General features: G+C 51.2%; 1 protein-coding gene across 1 annotated transcript in view; it reads right to left on the minus strand.

Moving 5' to 3' along the window:
* Window positions 1-18,134, minus strand: part of LOC145361193 (ankyrin-1-like) — a 343,699-nt gene that overhangs the window by 88,386 nt on the left and 237,179 nt on the right. Inside the window, 7 exon segments of the mRNA XM_080216834.1 lie at window positions 438-635; window positions 3,348-3,446; window positions 3,809-3,907; window positions 5,171-5,368; window positions 8,737-8,835; window positions 17,630-17,712; window positions 17,715-17,727. Coding sequence (XP_080072960.1) covers window positions 438-635; window positions 3,348-3,446; window positions 3,809-3,907; window positions 5,171-5,368; window positions 8,737-8,835; window positions 17,630-17,712; window positions 17,715-17,727 — 789 coding nt within the window.

Raw genomic sequence — 18,134 nt, forward strand, 5'->3', positions numbered from 1 at the left:
GTAGATCATTGTTAACCAGTTTGTTGGGGGGGGGGAAGGAGAACTCCCCGCTCTCTGAAGGCAGTGCTGTGAGACATTTTGCCAATCTTTAGACCGGGACTGGGGAAACACGGGAGGAGGTTCAATCGAGGGCAGTCAGCCCCGCTCAATCGTCAGTCCGGCTCCCAGGGGTGGTCCCTGGCACACAAGGGAAATCCGTTCTGATGGATCCACACCTCATCTCACTCCCCAGACCGGAGGGTCAGCCTGTCATCCCCGTCTTTCCCCTTGGGAAGGGGACCAAATGGGGAGAAAAGCGGGAGAATGGGGCTGAGGAACTTCTCGAATGGTGGAGCAGAGTCGATGGGCCGAATGTCGGGATTCGATAATTCCCTGGCTCTAACTCCTGGAGATCCCGGCCTGTCCACTCCACTTCACACAAAGCCACGGTGTCTTACCTTACTGCTCAGATTGACATCGGCTTCTCTGTCCAGGAGTAAGGCCACCATGTCAATGTGACCATCCTGGGCCGCAAGGTGTAAGGGTGTCACTCCCTGAAAGGACTCAGCATTGGCAGAGGCTCCGTGGTCCAGCAGACTCCTGGCAATCTCCGTCTGGTTCTGTTTGGCAGCGATGTGTAACGGTGTGTAGCCATTCTGTGAGCGAGACACACAATGAGCTCCAGCCCGTGTAAATCAGTCACACACTCAGCCCACAGGTCTGGAAACTTCCCTCTGACAATCTCTGTTGTCTGCTTCTTCCCTGAGAGAGGGTGTGTGTGTGTGTGTGTGTGTGTGTGTGTGTGTGTGTGTGTGTGTGTGTGTGTGTGTGTGTGTGTGGATGGGTGTCAGGGGTCACTCAGTAGCCCCCTTCTACCTCACAGCAGTGGACATGATTCAGATGCGAGTGAACGTTGGAACATTACAGCGCAGTACAGGCCCTTCAGCCCTCGATGTTAAGGTCCCCCATGCAAGACTTCTTGAGAAGGTGAGGGGGCATGGGATCCAGGGCGCTTTGGCCTTGTGGATCCAGAACTGGCTTGCCTGCAGAAGGCAGAGAGTGGTTGTGGATGGGTCTTTTTCTGCATGGAGGTCGGTCACCAGTGGAGTGCCTCAGGGATCTGTTCTGGGACCCTTGCTGTTTGCCATTTTCATAAATGACCTGGATGAGGAAGTGGAGGGATGGGTTAGTAAGTTTGCCGACGATACGAAGGTTGGTGGTGTTGTGGATAGTCTGGAGGGATGTCAGAAGTTGCAGCGGGACATAGATAGGGTGCAAGACTGGGCGGAGAAGTGGCAGATGGACTTCAACGCGGATAAATGTGTAGTGGTCCATTTTGGCAGGACCAATGGGATGAAGGAATACAATATCAAGGGTAGGAGTCTTAGCAGTGCTGAAGAGCAGAAGGATCTTGAGGTCCAGGTTCATAGGACTCTTAAATTGCCCTTGCAGGTGGAGGATGTGGTCAAGAAGGCGTATGGTGGACTGGTCTTCATTAATCAAGGGATTAGTTTAGGAATCGGGAGGTAATGCTGCAACTTTATAGGACCCTTGTCAGACCCCACTTGGAGTACGGTGTGCAGTTCTGGTTGCCTCACTATAGGAAGGATGTGGAAGCTATTGAGAGGGTGCAGAGGAGATTTACAGGGATGTTGCCTGGACTGGGAGGCATGCCTTATGAAGACAGGTTGAGGGAGCTCGGTCTCTTCTCCCTGGAGAGATGAAGGATGAGAGGCGACCTGATAGAGGTTTATAAAATGTTGAGAGGAATAGATAGGGTGGATTCTCAGAGGCTATTTCCCCGGGCTGAAATGGGCGCGATGAGAGGACACCGGTTTAAGGTGCTGGGGAGCAGGTACAGAGGAGATGTCAGGGGTAAGGTTTTCACTCAGAGGGTGGTGAGTGAGTGGAATCGGCTGTTGGCGGTGGTGGACAATACTCACTCGTCCCCCCGCCCCCCTCGCTGAGGGCAATACTCAATTACATAAGAACATAAGAACATAAGAAATAGGAGCAGGAGTAGGCCATCCAGCCCTTCGAGCCTGCCCCGCCATTCAATAAGATCATGGCTGATCTGTCGTGGCTCAGTTCCACTTTCCCGCCCTCTCCCCATAACCCTTAATCCTTTCTCTTATCAAAAACCCATCAACCCGCTTCTTAAAAATATTTAGCGAGGCAGCCTCCACCACTTCAACGGGCAGAGAATTCCAGAGATTCACCACCCTTTGAGTGAAGAAGTTCCTCCTCAACTCCGTTCTAAACCACGCCCCCTTTATCTTGAGGCTGTGCCCCCTAGTCCTACTGTCCTTTCTGAGCGGGAAGAGTCTCTCCACCTCTATCCTATCCATCCCATTCATCATCTTATACGTCTCAATGAGATCTCCCCTCATTCTTCTAAACTCTAACGAGTACAAGCCTAGTTTATTCAGCCTCTCCTCATAGCTCAACCCCCTCAACTCCGGTATCAGCCTAGTAAACCTCCTCTGCACTCCCTCCAGGGCCAAAATATCCTTGCGCAGGTGCGGCGCCCAAAACTGCACACAGTACTCCAGCTGCGGCCTCACCAATGCCCTATACAGCTGCAGCAAGACCTCCCTACTTTTATATTCAATCCCCCTCGCTATGAAGGCCAGCATCCCATTCGCCTTCCTGACCACCTGCTGCACCTGCAAGCTGGGTTTTTGCGACTCATGCACAAGGACCCCGAGGTCCCTCTGCACCGTTGCCTGCTGCAGTTTTTCTCCACGTAAGTAATAGTCCTTCCTACCATTCTTCCTACCAAAGTGGACCACCTCACACTTGCCAACATTAAATTCCATTTGCCATTTCCTGGCCCATTCGCCCAGCCTATCTAGATCCTTCTGCAGACTCTCCACACCCTCCGCACAATTTGCCTTTCCCCCAATCTTGGTGTCATCAGCAAATTTCGACACCCTGCACTCGGTTCCCTCCTCCAGATCATCTATATAAATGGTAAATAGCTGAGGCCCCAGCACCGACCCCTGGGGCACCCCACTAGTCACCATCCGCCAATCCGAATAGCACCCATTGACCCCCACTCTCTGCCTCCTATTTGACAACCAATCCTCTATCCACGCTAACACCCTACCCCCAACTCCATGTCCCCTGACCTTCTGCAGTAACCTCTTGTGAGGTACCTTGTCAAACGCCTTCTGAAAATCCAGAAAGACCACATCCACCGGCTCTCCTCTATCCACCGCCCTAGACACATCCTCATAGAACTCCAGTAAATTTGTCAGACACGACTTCCCTTTAATTACCCCCCTCGCTGTGACGATACTCACACAGTATCGATACTGTGACGATACCTTCCCTTTAATTACCCCCCTCGCTGTGACGATACTCACTCTCGCGGCAGCGTTTGGAGACGCGTTGTGACTGAGGAGGAGCTTGACGATGTCATGGTTATCATGGTGAACGGCCACATGGAGAGGGGTCAGTCCGTTCTGCAGGACACACATACACAGGACAGCAACGTCAGCAGGCTGAGAGGGGCAGCCCGAGAGACCTCCACAATCCCTCTGTCTCTCAATCGCCCACCCTTCTCCCTCAATCCCGCGCACCCTTCTCTCTTACTCATGCTCTCACGTACATGGTCTCTCCCACACTCTCTCTCACACACACACACACACACACACACACACACACACACACACACACACACACACACACACACACACACACACACACACACACACACACACACACACACACACACACACACTGCAGAAACTCTTCCTGCTTCTCCTGGAGAATATATGGGACAGAGTCCGGCAGTGCTGGGTGCTGAGTGGATGTAGGGATGTACCTTTCCAGCAGCGTTGGGGTCACCGCCTCGCTCAAGCAGCAGTTCCATCACCTGGATTTTGCCGTACTTTGCCGTGACATGCAGGGGGGTGAACCCTTTCTGTGGACAAAGAGGCAGGAGATGAGACAAGGTTGAAGCCACCCTTCTCCCACAAGCTCACCGTATCCCTGCTGCCAGCCCATCTCCACTGGAGGCTGGTCTGTCCCTCCAGCACTGGCTGCTTTCTCAGGGGGGAGGTCACAGACTGACATAGACACTGCTCCTCTCTCTCCCTATACCACGTGTACCATCTAATACCCAGTCCGGGAAGGATTCTCCAACACTCCCAACCCTCAGTTCAGTCTGGGCCAGTAACTCAATCTTACCAATTCACAGAAACATAGAGTCTCTGCACTGCAGAAAGACCATTCGACCCATCAATTCCACACTGACCCTTGAATAGATTATCCCATCCAGGCTCTTTCCCCGTATCCCCACACACTCACCCCATCAACACCCCCAAGGCACACTTCCTCAACACTCAAGGGCAATTTATCATGGCCAATCCACCTAACCTGTACATCTTTGGACACTAAGGGACAATTTAGCATGGTCAATCCATCTAACCTACACATCTTTGGACACTAAGGGACAATTTATCATGGCCAATCCACCTAACCTACACATCTTTGGACACTAAGGGACAATTTAGCATGGCCAATCCACCCAACCTGCACATCTTTGGACACTAAGGGACAATTTAGCATGGCCAATCCACCTAACCTACACATCTTTGGACACTAAGGGACAATTTAGCATGGCCAATCCACCTAACCTACACATCTTTGGACACTAAGGGGCAATTTAGCATGGCCAATCCACCTAACCTGCACATCTTTGGATACTAAGGGACAATTTAACATGGCCAATCCACCTAACCTGCACATCTTTGGACACTAAGGGGCAATTTAGCATGGCCAATCCACCTAACCTGCACATCTTTGGACACTAAGGGGTAATTTAGCATGGCCAATCCACCTAACCTGCACATCTTTGGGACACTAAGGGACAATATAGCATGGCCAATCCCCCTAACCTACACATCTTTGGACACTAAGGGACAATTTAGCATGGCCTTTCGACAAAACCCACCCACCTTGGGACTGTGGGAGAAAACCGGAGCACCCGGAGGAAACCCAGGCAGACATGGGGAGAACATGCAGACTCCGAACAGACAGTGACCCAAGTTGGGAATCGAACCCAGGTCCCTGGTGCTGTGAGACAGCAGTGCGAACCCACTGTGCCACCATGCTCCCCATTTCTTTCTGGGCAGGGGCATCACTCCGCGGTAAGTGGTGCGTCCTGACACGAGGGTCCACTTACCTTTGTCATGTGCGTCTGTAAGGCCCCGTGGTCGAGCAGGAGCTCTGCGACTTGGGTATGTCCCTCCCGGGAGGCCATGTGCAGAGGTGTGTGGCCTGTGGCGGTTGCTGATCTGGCGCTCGCTTCGTTCTCCAGCAAGAGTTTGATGACGTCCAGATGCCCGAGGCGAGCTGCACAGTGTAGGGGAGTCTGGTCATCCTGCGGGGGAAGACAGGTCACATTACCGTCCAGTCTGTGCTCTGCTGAGAGGTGGCTGAGTGAGGGAAAGGAAGGTGTGGACATGCCAGTGTTGGACTGGGGCGGGCACACTAAGAAACCCCACAACACCAGGTTCGAGCCCAACAGGTTTATTTGGCATCGCCTGATGAAGGAGCAGTGCTCCCAAAGCTCGTGATTCCAAATAAACCTGTCGGACTTTCGGACTGGTGTTGTGGGACTTCTTACTGGGGGAAGGTTCCGTCATTATCCCCATGTATTCAACTACTTTTCCTTATTTGTTCATGGACTGTGGGTGTCGCTGGCTGGGGCCAGTATTTATCGCCCACCCCTAATTGCCCCTTGAGAAGGTGCTGGGTGAGCTGCCATCTTGAACCCGCTGCAGTCCCAGGGAGGGAATTCCAGGATTTTGACCCAGCGGCTGTGAAGGAACGGCCGATATATTTCCAAATTGGGACGGTGAGTGGCCCGGAGGGGAACTTGCAGGGGGTGGTGTTCCCCACGTGTCTGCTGCCCTTGTCCTTCTAGACGGCCGAGGTCACGGGTTTGGAAAATGGGGTAGCACGGTGGTTAGCACAGCGCCAAGGACCTGGGTTCAATTCGCGGCTCGGGTCACTGAGTGTGTGGAGTTTGTACATTCTCCCCATGTCTGCATGGGTTTCCTCTGGGTACTCCATTTCCTCCCACAGTTCAAAGATGTGAGGGTTAGGTGGATTGGCCATGCTAAATTGTCCCTCAGTGTCCAAAGATGTGTAGGTTAGGTGGATTGGCCATGATAAATTGTCCCTCAGTGTCCAAAGATGTGTAGGTTAGGTGGATTGGCCATGCTAAATTACCCCCTAGTGTCCAAAGATGTGTAGGTTAGGTGAATTGGCCATGCTAAATTGTCCCTTAGTGTCCAAAGATGTGCAGGTTAGGGGGATTGGCCATGCTAAATTGTCCCTCAGTGTCCAAAGATGTGTAGGTTAGGTGGATTGGCCATGCTAAATTACCCCCTAGTGTCCAAAGATGTGTAGGTTAGGTGAATTGGCCATGCTAAATTGTCCCTTAGTGTCCAAAGATGTGCAGGTTAGGGGATTGGCCATGCTAAATTGTCCCTCAGTGTCCAAAGATGTGTAGGTTAGGGGGATTGGCCATGCTAAATTGTCCCTTAGTGTCCAAAGATGTGTAGGTTAGGGGGATTGGCCATGCTAAATTGTCCCTTAGTGTCCAAAGATGTGTAGGTTAGGTGGATTGGCCATGCTAAATTACCCCCTAGTGTCCAAAGATGTGTAGGTTAGGTGAATTGGCCATGCTAAATTGTCCCTTAGTGTCCAAAGATGTGCAGGTTAGGGGGATTGGCCATGCTAAATTGTCCCTTAGTGTGCAAAGATGTGCGGGTTAGGTAGATTGGCCATGCTTACTGTCAGGGGGACTCGCTGGGGTAATTGGATAGGGTTACGGGAATGGGGCCTGGGTGGGACTGTGGTCGGTGCAGATAGGATGGGCAGAACGGCCTCCTTCTGCAGTGTCGGGTTCTATGATTCTTGTCCTTCTGGTGGTCACGGGTTTGGAAGGTGCTGTTAAAGGAGCCTTGTTGAGTTGAAATATGTTGCCTGTTCTTGCACAGTCGCTGGGTCAAAATCCTGGGGCTCCCTCCCTAACAGCGCAGTGGCTGTACCTACACCACACGGGCTGCAGTGGGTTCAAAGCAGTGGCTCATCACCACCTTCTCAAGGGGCAATTAGGGGTGGGCAATGAATGGTGGACCCAGCCAGCGACACCCACGGTCCCATAAAATGAAATAAAAACTGACGACGAATTTCAGCTCCTCAATCAGATTCCAGCATGTACCATATTCCCAGGAATCGGAATTCCAGATCTCACCCCTCTCTCTCCACTGCCCGCGATTCCGATTGGAAATTATTTCTCCTGTGGCAACAGTCATCATATATCTTGTGGTCTGTTCTCACCCTCTGTGGTGTGAAAAGAGGCTGCAATGATTGAATGAGTGAGATTGTAATTAAATTTAACAGGCTTCACTTCAAGAGCAGGCCTGTGCTGAACTGAAGAAGCTCTTCGCTGGTTGATGCATCTAAGACGGGTTTTATTTCTTTACTCGTTCCTGGGACATGGGTGTCGCTGGCTGGGTTAGCATTTATTGCCCATCCCTAGTTGCCCTTGGAGGGCAGTTGAGAGTCAACCACGTTGGTGTGGCTCTGGAGTCACACGTAGGCCAGACCGGGGTAAGGACGGCAGATTTCCTTCCCTCAAAGGGACATTAGAGAAGCAGATAGGTTTTTCCGACAATGGTTGCACAGTCATCAGTAGGTTCTTAATCCCAGATTTTTTTTTACTGAATTCAAATTCCACCTCTGCGGGATTCGAACCCAGGGTCCCCCAGTACATGAGCTGAGTTTCTGGATTCATAGGCCATCGCCTCCCCGACAGACATTCCAATATAGGGCAGCTCCCACCAAAGATCGGCAGCGTGGACCCACAGGGAAAATATCCATGGTCCACAACTTGGGAACATTGTCCTGCCTCGCACGGGTTTAGGGAGGGAGGTTGAGGGGACTGAAGTGTTGTGGGCTGGTGTTACAGGACCCAGTGTCTGCATAGAATGTACACATGACTGCCCGTCTTTCTAGAACCTTCTTCTGATGCATTCACAGACCAAGGGGGTGGAGGAGACAGCAGAATGGACCCTCCCTCCAAACACAAAGAAAGGGAAAATGCATCAGATACCTCACTGAGTTCATTGAAAAGAAAATAGTGAGGGCTCAGAACAGAACCCCCCCCTGCCCCCCGACCAAAAACCAGGGCCGCTTGTTCCTTACACAGCAATATCGTACAGAAAGGATAGGCAGCAGCAGAGAACCACAGATTTACAACGCTGTGTTTTAGATTAAAGCCCCACATGATGTCTAGACACGAATACACACACACACACCCGCACACACAGATGTAAATACACACGTATACACACAGAAACATGTACACACAGACAAACACACATGACGTACACACACACACACTGTAGACATACACACACAAATGTACACAAACAGACAGACATACATAAATACAGACAGACACACAGGCACACACAGGCACACACGCACAGAGAGATATAGAGGTACACATGGACAGGCACACACACACACACAAACATACACGCACAGTCATAAAAACATAAACGCATGCAAGAACACACACACACACACACACACACACACACACACACACACACACACACACACACACACCTACAGAGACAGAGGCACAGGCACACAAACATACAGGCAGACACAGGCTCACACAGATGTGCACACAGACACACCCGCCCATATTTGGTGTGCTAGACTCACTTTGGCTTTGGCATCGACCTGGGCCTTGTTCTGGAGTAAGAAGCGGGCCACCTCCGTCTGTCCTGCTCTGGCTGCCATGTGCAGCGGAGTCTCCACTTTCTACGAGAAGATCAAACAGTCAGTTTACTCCCCGGGAACCGGCTGGGGGTGAAATCACACTTCCCACCTGGCCCTTTGCACAAACCGGGCACCTGCCCCTGCCTCTGTGCAAAGGGACCAAGCCAAGGTCTCTCGCTCACCCTGAATACACAGGGCGGGATTCGGGACAGATTCGGGAATCCACACCGATCTGACCCCGGCTCCAATCAGAACGGTGACACAAACCCGCTCACCCCCTGTGGAACACACCTCGTTGGTCTGATTGGATTCACCGTGTGTTTTACCCCATCCCTCTCTCTCTCCCCATAAACACAGGGCGTGGAAAAATCAAATCAAAAAAAGCAGCCAAGTACCAACCTCCCGAACGGGAAGGTTAAAGGGATGAAGGGGTCCATACAAACATAGACTATCGATGCAGGTGTAGGCCCTTCGAGCCTGCAGCCCTCATTCAATACGATCACGGCTGATCATCCCGCTCCCACTTCTCCGTCAGTGCAGGCCCCTCAAACACAGGCAGGAAGCCCTCGTTCGGAAACAACCGAAGGTAAGTCTGCAGTCAGGCAAGGTCCCTCACGGCGGACTGGGGCAGAAGGTGAAGTTGCGTGGGATCGGGGTGAGCTGCTAAGGGGGATACAGAACCGGCTCAGTCATAGACAGAGGGTAGCAGAGGAAGGCTGCGTTTCTGAATGGAGGGCTGTGACGAGTAATGTTCCTCAGGGATCAGTGCTGGGACCTTAGCTGAAATATCAATGATTTGGAGGAAAATGTAACTGGTTTGAGTAGTAAGTTTGTGGACGACACAAATGTTGGTGGAATTGTGGATAGCGACGAGGACCATCAGGGGATACAGCAGGATAGAGATCGGTTGGAGGCTTGGGCAGAGAGATGGGATTTAACTCAGACAAATGTGAGGTCATGCATTTTGGAAGGTCTAATACAGATTGGAAATTTACAGTAAATAGAACATGGAACATTACAGCACAGTACAGGCCCTTCGGCCCTCAATGTTAGGCCGACCAGTGGAACCAATCTAATGACCCTCTAACCTAAACTATTCCAATGTTATCCATATGCCTATCCACTGACCATTTGAACGCCCTTAAAGTTGGCGAGTCCACAACTGCTGCAGGCAGGGCATTCCCCGCCCTTACTACCCTCTGAGTAAAGAACCTACCTCTGACATCCGTCCTATAACTACCACCCCTCAATTTAAAGCTGTGTCCCCTCGTGTTAGCCATCACCATCTGAGGAAAAAGGCTCTCACTGTCCACCCTATCCAATCCTCTGATCATCTTGCATGCCTCAATTAGGTCACCTCTCAACCTTCTTCTCTCCAATGAAAATAACCTCAAGTCCCTCAGCCTTTCCTCATAAGACCTTCCTACCATACCAGGCAACATCCTGGTAAACCTCCTCTGCACCCTTTCCAATGCCTCCACATCTTTCTTATAATGCGGCGACCAGAACTGTACGCAATACTCCAAGTGCAGCCACACCAGAGTTTTGTACAGTTGCAACGTGACCTCACGGCTCCGAAATTCAATCCCTCTACCAATAAAAGCTAACACACCGTATGCCTTCTTAACAACCTTATCATCCTGGGTGCCAACTTTCAGGGATCTATGCACGTGTACCCCGAGATCTCTCTGCTTGTCAACACTACTAAGAGTCCTTCCATTAGCCCTAGATTCTGTACTCCTGTTACTCTTACCAAAGTGAATCACCTCACACTTTTCTGTATTAAACTCCATCTGCCACCTCTCAGCCCAGCTCTGCAGCTTATCTATGTCCCTCTGCAAACTGTAACATCCATCCTCACTGTCTACAACTCCTCCAACTTTGGTGTCGTCAGCAAATTTACTAATCCATCCTTCGACACCCTCTAGGTCATTGATAAAAATGACAAACAGCAGCAGCCCCAAAACATCACTTGTAAGTGAACTCCAGGTCGAATATTTCCCATCAATCACCACCCTCTGTCTTCTATCAGCTAGCCAATTCCTGATCCAAACTGCTAAATCACCCTCAATCCCATGCATCTGCATTTTCTGCAGTAGCCTACCATGGGAAACCTTATCAAACGCCTTGCTAAAATCCATATACACCACGTCAACTGCCTTACCCTTATCCACCTCTTTGGTCACCTTTTCAAAAAACTCGATAAGGTTTGTGAGGCATGACCTACCCTTCACAAAACCATGTTGACTATCCCTAATCAATTTATTTCCCTCTAGAAATAAGGTAGAAATTGGATAGAACCCTTAATAGTATTGATAGGCAGAGGGATCTGGGTGTACAGGTACACAGGTCACTCAAAGTTGCAATGCAGGTGGAGAAGGTAGTCAAGAAGGTGTTCGACATGCTTGCCTTCATCGGCCAGGGCACTGAGTTTAAAAATTGGCAAGTCATGTTGCAGTTTTATAGAACCTTAGTCAGGCCGCACTTGGAATATACTGTTCAATTCTGGTCACCACACTGCCAGAGGGATGTGGGAGCTTTGGAGAGGGTACAGAAAAGATTTACCAGGATGTTGCCTGGTATGGAGGGCATTAGCTATGAGGAGAGGTTGGACAAACTTGGTTTGTTCTCACTGGAATGACCAAGGTTGAGGGGAGACCTGATTGGAGTCTACAAGATTATGAGAGGCATGGACAGAGTGGATAGTCAGAAACTTTATCCCAGGATGGAAGAGTCAATTACTAGGGGCACAGGTTTAACGTGTGAGGGGCGATGTTTAAAGGAGATGTACGAGGCAGGTCTTTTTCCACAGAGGGTGGTGGGTGTCTGGAATCGCTGCCGGGGGAGGGAGTGGAAGTGGATCTGATACTGACTTTTAAGGGGCGTCTGGACAAATAGATGAATAGGATGGGAATAGAGGGATACGGTCCCCGGAAGGGTAGGGGGTTTTAGTTCACATGGGCAGCATGGTCGGTGCAGGCTTGGAGGGCCGAAGGGCCTGTTCCTGTGCTGTAATTTTCTTTGTTCTTTGAACTATTCAGGTTCGTGTGAGCTGATGCACACAGAGCTTTCATATTTAGTAGTCACGGGATTAATTCAGAGCAAGTTGTGATATTATTTGAGTTGCTGAGCAGATAAGACCATTTGGTCTGATCAGAAGGTTAGATCAAAGTTTTTTGGAGTAGGATGGAGAAAGAGAGGGAAGAATGAAATATAAAGCACTCTCACCGAGCCTGCTCTTAGGATTACTATTTTCATTTTGCAATTGGGCAGCACGGTAGCACAGTGGGTCAGCATTGCTGCTTCACAGCTCCAGGGCACTGGGTTCGATTCCCGGCTCGGCTCACTGTGTGTGTGGAGTTCTCCCCGTGTCTGCATGGGTTTCCTCCGGATTCCTCCCACACTCCAAAGATGTGCAGGTTAGGTTGATTGGCCACGCTAAAAAAATTGCCCTGAGATGCGTGGGATTAGTGGGTGAACATGTAGGGATATGGGGGTAGGGCCTGGGTGGGATTGTGGTCAGTGCTGACTCGATGGGCCGAATGGCCTCGCTCTGTACTGCAGGGTTTCTATGACAGTTTCTATGATGATTGATTGAAGTGCATTTACTCCAAGTTAATAAACGGCAAAAATCAAGTTTAGTTATTGGCCGACTGATGAATATATTAGTTTGTGAAGCTGTACAAATCTGAGCCAATTAGACTCCATCAGCAAACATGCTTATTTCACAAATAGATTTTCAAAATTAAACTTCCGAGCCATCTTCTAGCACGTCATTCTTTCGTCAGTCACTTCATTGAAAGGCAGGTTTAGGCTCCAGAAGCATCTCAACTCGAGATAACTGGAAACATTTTACACTCAAATTAATATTTCTGGCACATCGTCACCATTTCTCTAACATCTTCAGGTGCTCCGTACAGAGTTGGCCGTGCTCTGTACAAAGCTCTGTTACTGTGCCGCTGGTTTGGTTGAAGAAGACAGCAGTATGAATGGAAGTCCGTACCAGGAGAGATTCAACAGTCTGGGCTTGTACTGGCTGGAGTTTAGAAGGGTGAGGAGGGGATCTGATCGAGGTGTGTAAAATCCTCACGGGGATTCTCGGCCGTAATGTTTTCCCTTGTGGGGGGCAATCTCAAACAAGAGGTCACAGGTCGGGGCGTGAGGGGCGGTAGGTTTAAAACTGAGATGGGGAGGAACTGCTGCTCACAGAGGGTGGGGAGTTTGTGGAACTCGCTGCCCCATAGCGCGGGGGATTCAGAACCGTCAAGTGGTTCCAAGGAGGAGACGGATATATCTCTAATTTTAAAAAAAGGGGATATGGGGCAACAGGTGGGGAGGTGGATTTGAGACCAGGGAGAGATCAGCCAGGATCTGACTGAATGGCGGAGAAGGCAATAAGGGCTGAATGGCCTCCTGTTGCTGCTAATTCCTCTGTCCCCGTGGAAGGAGGGTGGTCGGGGGGGGAAGGAGGGTGGTGGGGGGGGATGGAGGGTGGTGGGGGTGGGGGGGGAGGAGGGTGGTTGGGGGAAGTTGGGGACAGTTTAGAAATATAGCTCAACCTTCAGGTCAAATGTGAGTGGCCTGAAGTGAATATAACAGCAGCGCGCAAGTCTTTCCAACCTTTGTTTAAGAACATAAGAAATAGGAGCAGGAGTAGGCCATCTAGCCCTTCGAGCCTGCCCCGCCATTCAATAAGATCATGGCTGATCTGTCGTGGCTCAGTTCCACTTTCCCGCCCTCTCCCCATAACCCTTAATCCCCTCTCTTATCAAGAACCCATCAACCCGCTTCTTAAAAATATTTAGCGAGGCAGCCTCCCTCCTCAACTCCGTTCTAAACAGCCTCCCCTTTATCTTGAGGCTGTGCCCCCTAGTCCTACTGTCCTTTCCGAGCAAGAAGAGTCTCTCCACCTCTATCCTATCCATCCCATTCATCATCTTATACGTCTCAATGAGATCTCCCCTCATTCTTCTAAACTCTAACGAGTACAAGCCTAGTTTATTCAGCCTCTCCTCATAGCTCAATCCCCTCAACTCCGGTATCAGCCTAGTAAACCTCCTCTGCACTCCCTCCAAGGCCAAAATATCCTTGCACAGGTGCGGCGCCCAAAACTGCACACAGTACTCCAGCTGCGGCCTCACCAATGCCCTATACAGCCGCAGCAAGACCTCCCTACTTTTAATTCAATCCCCCTCGCTATGAAGGCCAGCATCCCATTCGCCTTCCTGACCACCTGCTGCACCTGCAAGCTGGGTTTTTGCGACTCATGCACAAGGACCCCGAGGTCCCTCTGCACTGTCGCCTGCTGCAGTTTTTCGCCACATAAGTAATAGTCCTTCCTACCATTCTTCCTACCAAAGTGGACCACCTCACACTTGCCAACATTAAATTCCATTTGCCATTTCCTGGCCCATTCGCCCAGCCTATCTAGATCCTTCTGCAGACTCTCCACACCGTCCGCACAATTTGCCGTTCCCCCAATCTTGGTGTCATCAGCAAATTTCGACACCCTACACTCGGTTCCCTCCTCCAGATCATCTATATAAATGGTAAAAAGCTGAGGCCCCAGCACCGACCCCTGGGGCACTCCACTAGTCACCATCCGCCAATCCGAATAGCACCCGTTGACCCCCACTCTCTGCCTCCTATTTGACAACCAATCCTCTATCCACGCTAACACCCTACCCCCAACTCCATGTCCCCTGACCTTCTGCAATAACCTCTTGTGAGGTACTTTGTCAAACGCCTTCTGAAAATCTAGAAAGACCACATCCACCGGCTCTCCTCTATCCACCGCCCTAGACGCATCCTCATAGAACTCCAGTAAATTTGTCAGACACGACTTCCCTTTCATGAAACCGTGCTGCGTCTGCTCTATCTAGCAATTCCCTTCAAGATGCCTCGCAATTTCCTCCTTAATGACAGATTCTAACATTTTACCTACCACAGACGTTAAACTAACCGGCCTATAATTCCCCGCCTTTTGCCTGGCACCCTTCTTAAACAACGGCGTAACATTAGCTGTTTTCCAATCATCCGGCACTTCCCCGGAATCCAGCAACGTCTGGAAAATAACCACCAAGGCATCCACTATCACCTCCGCCATTTCTTTCAGAACCCTCGGATGCATTCCATCCGGTCCTGGGGACTTGTCCACAATCAGCCCCTCCAGTCTGTCGAGCACCACCTCTCTAGTAACAGTAATGTCATTAAGACCCTCCAGTCCTACCACCTTTCCATCGCTAACACCCGGCAAATTATTCACGTCCTCCTCCGTGAAGACAGAAACAAAAAAGTTATTCAAGACCTCAGCCATATCCCCATCCCCTACCACTCGGTCCCCTTTCTCATCCTCTAAAGGACCAACATTCACCCTAGCCAGCCTCTTCGTTTTTATATATTTATAAAAACTCTTGCTATCCTTTTTTATATTAAGTGCTAGCCCAGCTTCATAGCTTCTTCTACCCTCCTTTATCAACTTCTTTGTCAATCTTTGTTGACATTTAAACCTTTCCCAATCCTCTTCTCGCCCACTGCTCTTAGCTACTCTAAATTCCTCCGCTTTTAATTTAACACTTTCCTTCACCTCCTTCGTTATCCACGGCTTATTACCTCTCCTCCTAAGGTCCTTTTTGACCATCGGAATAAATTTCTGCTGAGCACCAAGAAAGATCTCCTTAAAGATCCTCCACTGCTCCTCAACAGACCCTCCCTCCAACGCGCTCCCCCAGTCCACATTCGCCAATTCTTCTCTCATCCTACCATACTCCCCTCTGTTCAAACAAAGGACGCGTGTCCGGGAACCCACTTTCTCCTCCTCCATCTGCAACAGAAACTCCACCATACAATGATCACTCTCCCCAAGAGGATCCTTCACCACAAGGTCCCTAATTCTACCCGCCTCATTACATAACACCAGATCCAAGATAGCTCGTTCTCTCGTCGGCTCCAACACACACTGTTCGAGGAAATTATCCCGGCAGCATTCCAAGAACTCTTCCTCGAGCCCCCCGCATCCAACATGGGTCGACCAATCAATATGCAGATTGAAATCCCCCATAACTACGGCCGTCCCATTCCTGCACACCGCACTTATTTGCGCGTTAACAGCCCGCCCCACCTCCAGATCATTATTCGGGGGCCTATAGACGACACCCACCAGCGTCTTCCTCCCTTTGCTGTTCCTAATCTCCACCCACAACGATTCCACCCTCTGCTCCTTGGCTCCAATATCATCCCTTGCTACCACCGTGATGCTATCCTTAATCAGCAGAGCTACGCTCCCCCTTTTCCCTCCTGCCTATCCTTCCTAAACACTTGATAGCCCTGTACATTCAGCTCCCAGTCCCTGTAACCTTGCAGCCACGTCTCTGTAATGGCCACCAGATCGTATCCATTTGTGTCGACCTGCGCCACCAGCTCATCCACTTTATTCCGAATGCTTCGTGCATTCAGATAAAGTGCTTTCATCCCAGCCTTCACCTGGACCCTATTTGCCGCAACGCCACCAGCCATACTTACGCCCCCTACTCCCTCTATTATTGGGACATCCTCGGCCTCTTCCCTTACCTGTACCCTCTCCTTAACTTTAGACCTCGTAACATCACCTACCCTCGCACCCTCCCCCCCCCAATTAGTTTAAAGCCCTGTCTACAGTCCTCTTTACTCGATTCGCCAGCACTCTGGTCCCAGCACGGTTCAGACTAACCCCATCCCGCCCGAACGGGTCCCACCTACCCCAATACTGGTGCCAATACCCCATAAATTCAAACCCATTCCTCCCACACCAATCCCTGAGCCACCCATTCACTTCCTTAATCCTATCAACCCTATGCCCATCTGCACTCGGTTCAGGCAGTAGCCCAGAGATAACCACCTTTTCGGTTCTACTTTTTAATTCCATTCCCAGCTTTTCATACTCCCTCCCCAGATCCTCAGTCTGCATTTTGCTTATGTCGTTGGCACCCACATGTACCACAATGACCGGATTCTCACCCTCCCACTCCAGGTTCCTCTGCAGCCCAGATGCGACATCCTGGACCCGAGCACCAGGCAGACAACACACCCTTCTGTGCACTTTGTCACTGTGACAAAGGACAGTGTCAATACCCTTCACCCCACTATCCCCAATCACTGCTACGTTTAAGCGTGAGAGAGTTGGGGAAAGCTGGTACGGTGGCACAGTGGGTTAGCTCTGCTGCCTCACAGCGCCAGGGACCCGGGATGGATTCCCGGCTTGGGTTACTGCCCATCGAGTCTGCACTGACCACAATCCCCCCACCCAGGCCCTATCCCCACAACCCCGTGCATTTACCCTCGTTCGTCCGCCTGACACCTAAGGGGCAATTTAGCATGGCCAATCCACCGAACCCGCACGTCTTTGGAGGGTGAAGGAAACCCATGCAGACATGGGGAGAATGTGCAGGCTTCAGACAGTGGCCCAAGCCAGCAGGGTCCCTGGCGTTGTGAGGCCGCAGTGTTAACCACTTCTCACTTCCCATTGGCAGCTTGGGTGACCAATGGGAGAAGGGGGAGCAGGAAGAGGGAGGCACGCTGGTCATGTGATGAAACCTCAGGGTAATGTGTTCAAACAGACACGACCATTCTCCAAGCCAGGCCTGGAGTACTGGGACATCGGCACGGAGGGTGAGATTTTCCAGCCCCAGTCTTGCCCATTGGTGGGAGGGGGCACATTGTTTGCGAGTGGCGGGTTTCTCCAGTCCCGCCGCTACCAATGGAATGCCCCCACTGACACGTGGGCTGCCGGCGGGACTGGAGAAGGGCTGGAAAATTCTGGCCAGTCTCTGTCCCTCGGTCAGTACGATGGATCACTCACCACGTTGGATACATTCGGAGAGGCTCCGTGCTGCAGTAACTTGGTGACAATGTTGAGATTTCCCATGAAGGAAGCGACGTGGAGGGTGTCAGTCCTGACTGCAAAGGGAGATTCGGGGTCGGGGGGGAGAGAGAGAGAAAGGGGGAGTGGGAGAGAAAGGGGGCGGGGAGAGAGAGAGAGAGAGAGGGGGCAAGGGGGAGGGGGGTTACAGGGAGGGGGGGGATAAAGGGAGGGGGAGGGGGGATAAGGGGAGGGGGGGATAAAGGGAGGGGGGGATAAAGGGAGGGGGAGGGGGGATAAGGGGAGGGGGGATAAAGGGAGGGGGGGATAAAGGGAGGGGGGGATAAAGGGAGGGGGAGGGGGGATAAGGGGAGGGGGGATAAGGGGAGGGGGGATAAAGGGAGGGGGGGATAAAGGGAGGGGGGATAAAGGGAGGGGGGATAAAGGGAGGGGGGGATAAAGGGAGGGGGGGATAAAGGGAGGGGGGGTAAAGGGAGGGGGGTAA

The sequence above is a fragment of the Carcharhinus amblyrhynchos genome, chromosome 34 (assembly GCF_965287045.1).
Source record: "Carcharhinus amblyrhynchos chromosome 34, sCarAmb.v2.hapA, whole genome shotgun sequence".
In the NCBI taxonomy this organism is placed as follows: Eukaryota; Metazoa; Chordata; class Chondrichthyes; order Carcharhiniformes; family Carcharhinidae; genus Carcharhinus; species Carcharhinus amblyrhynchos.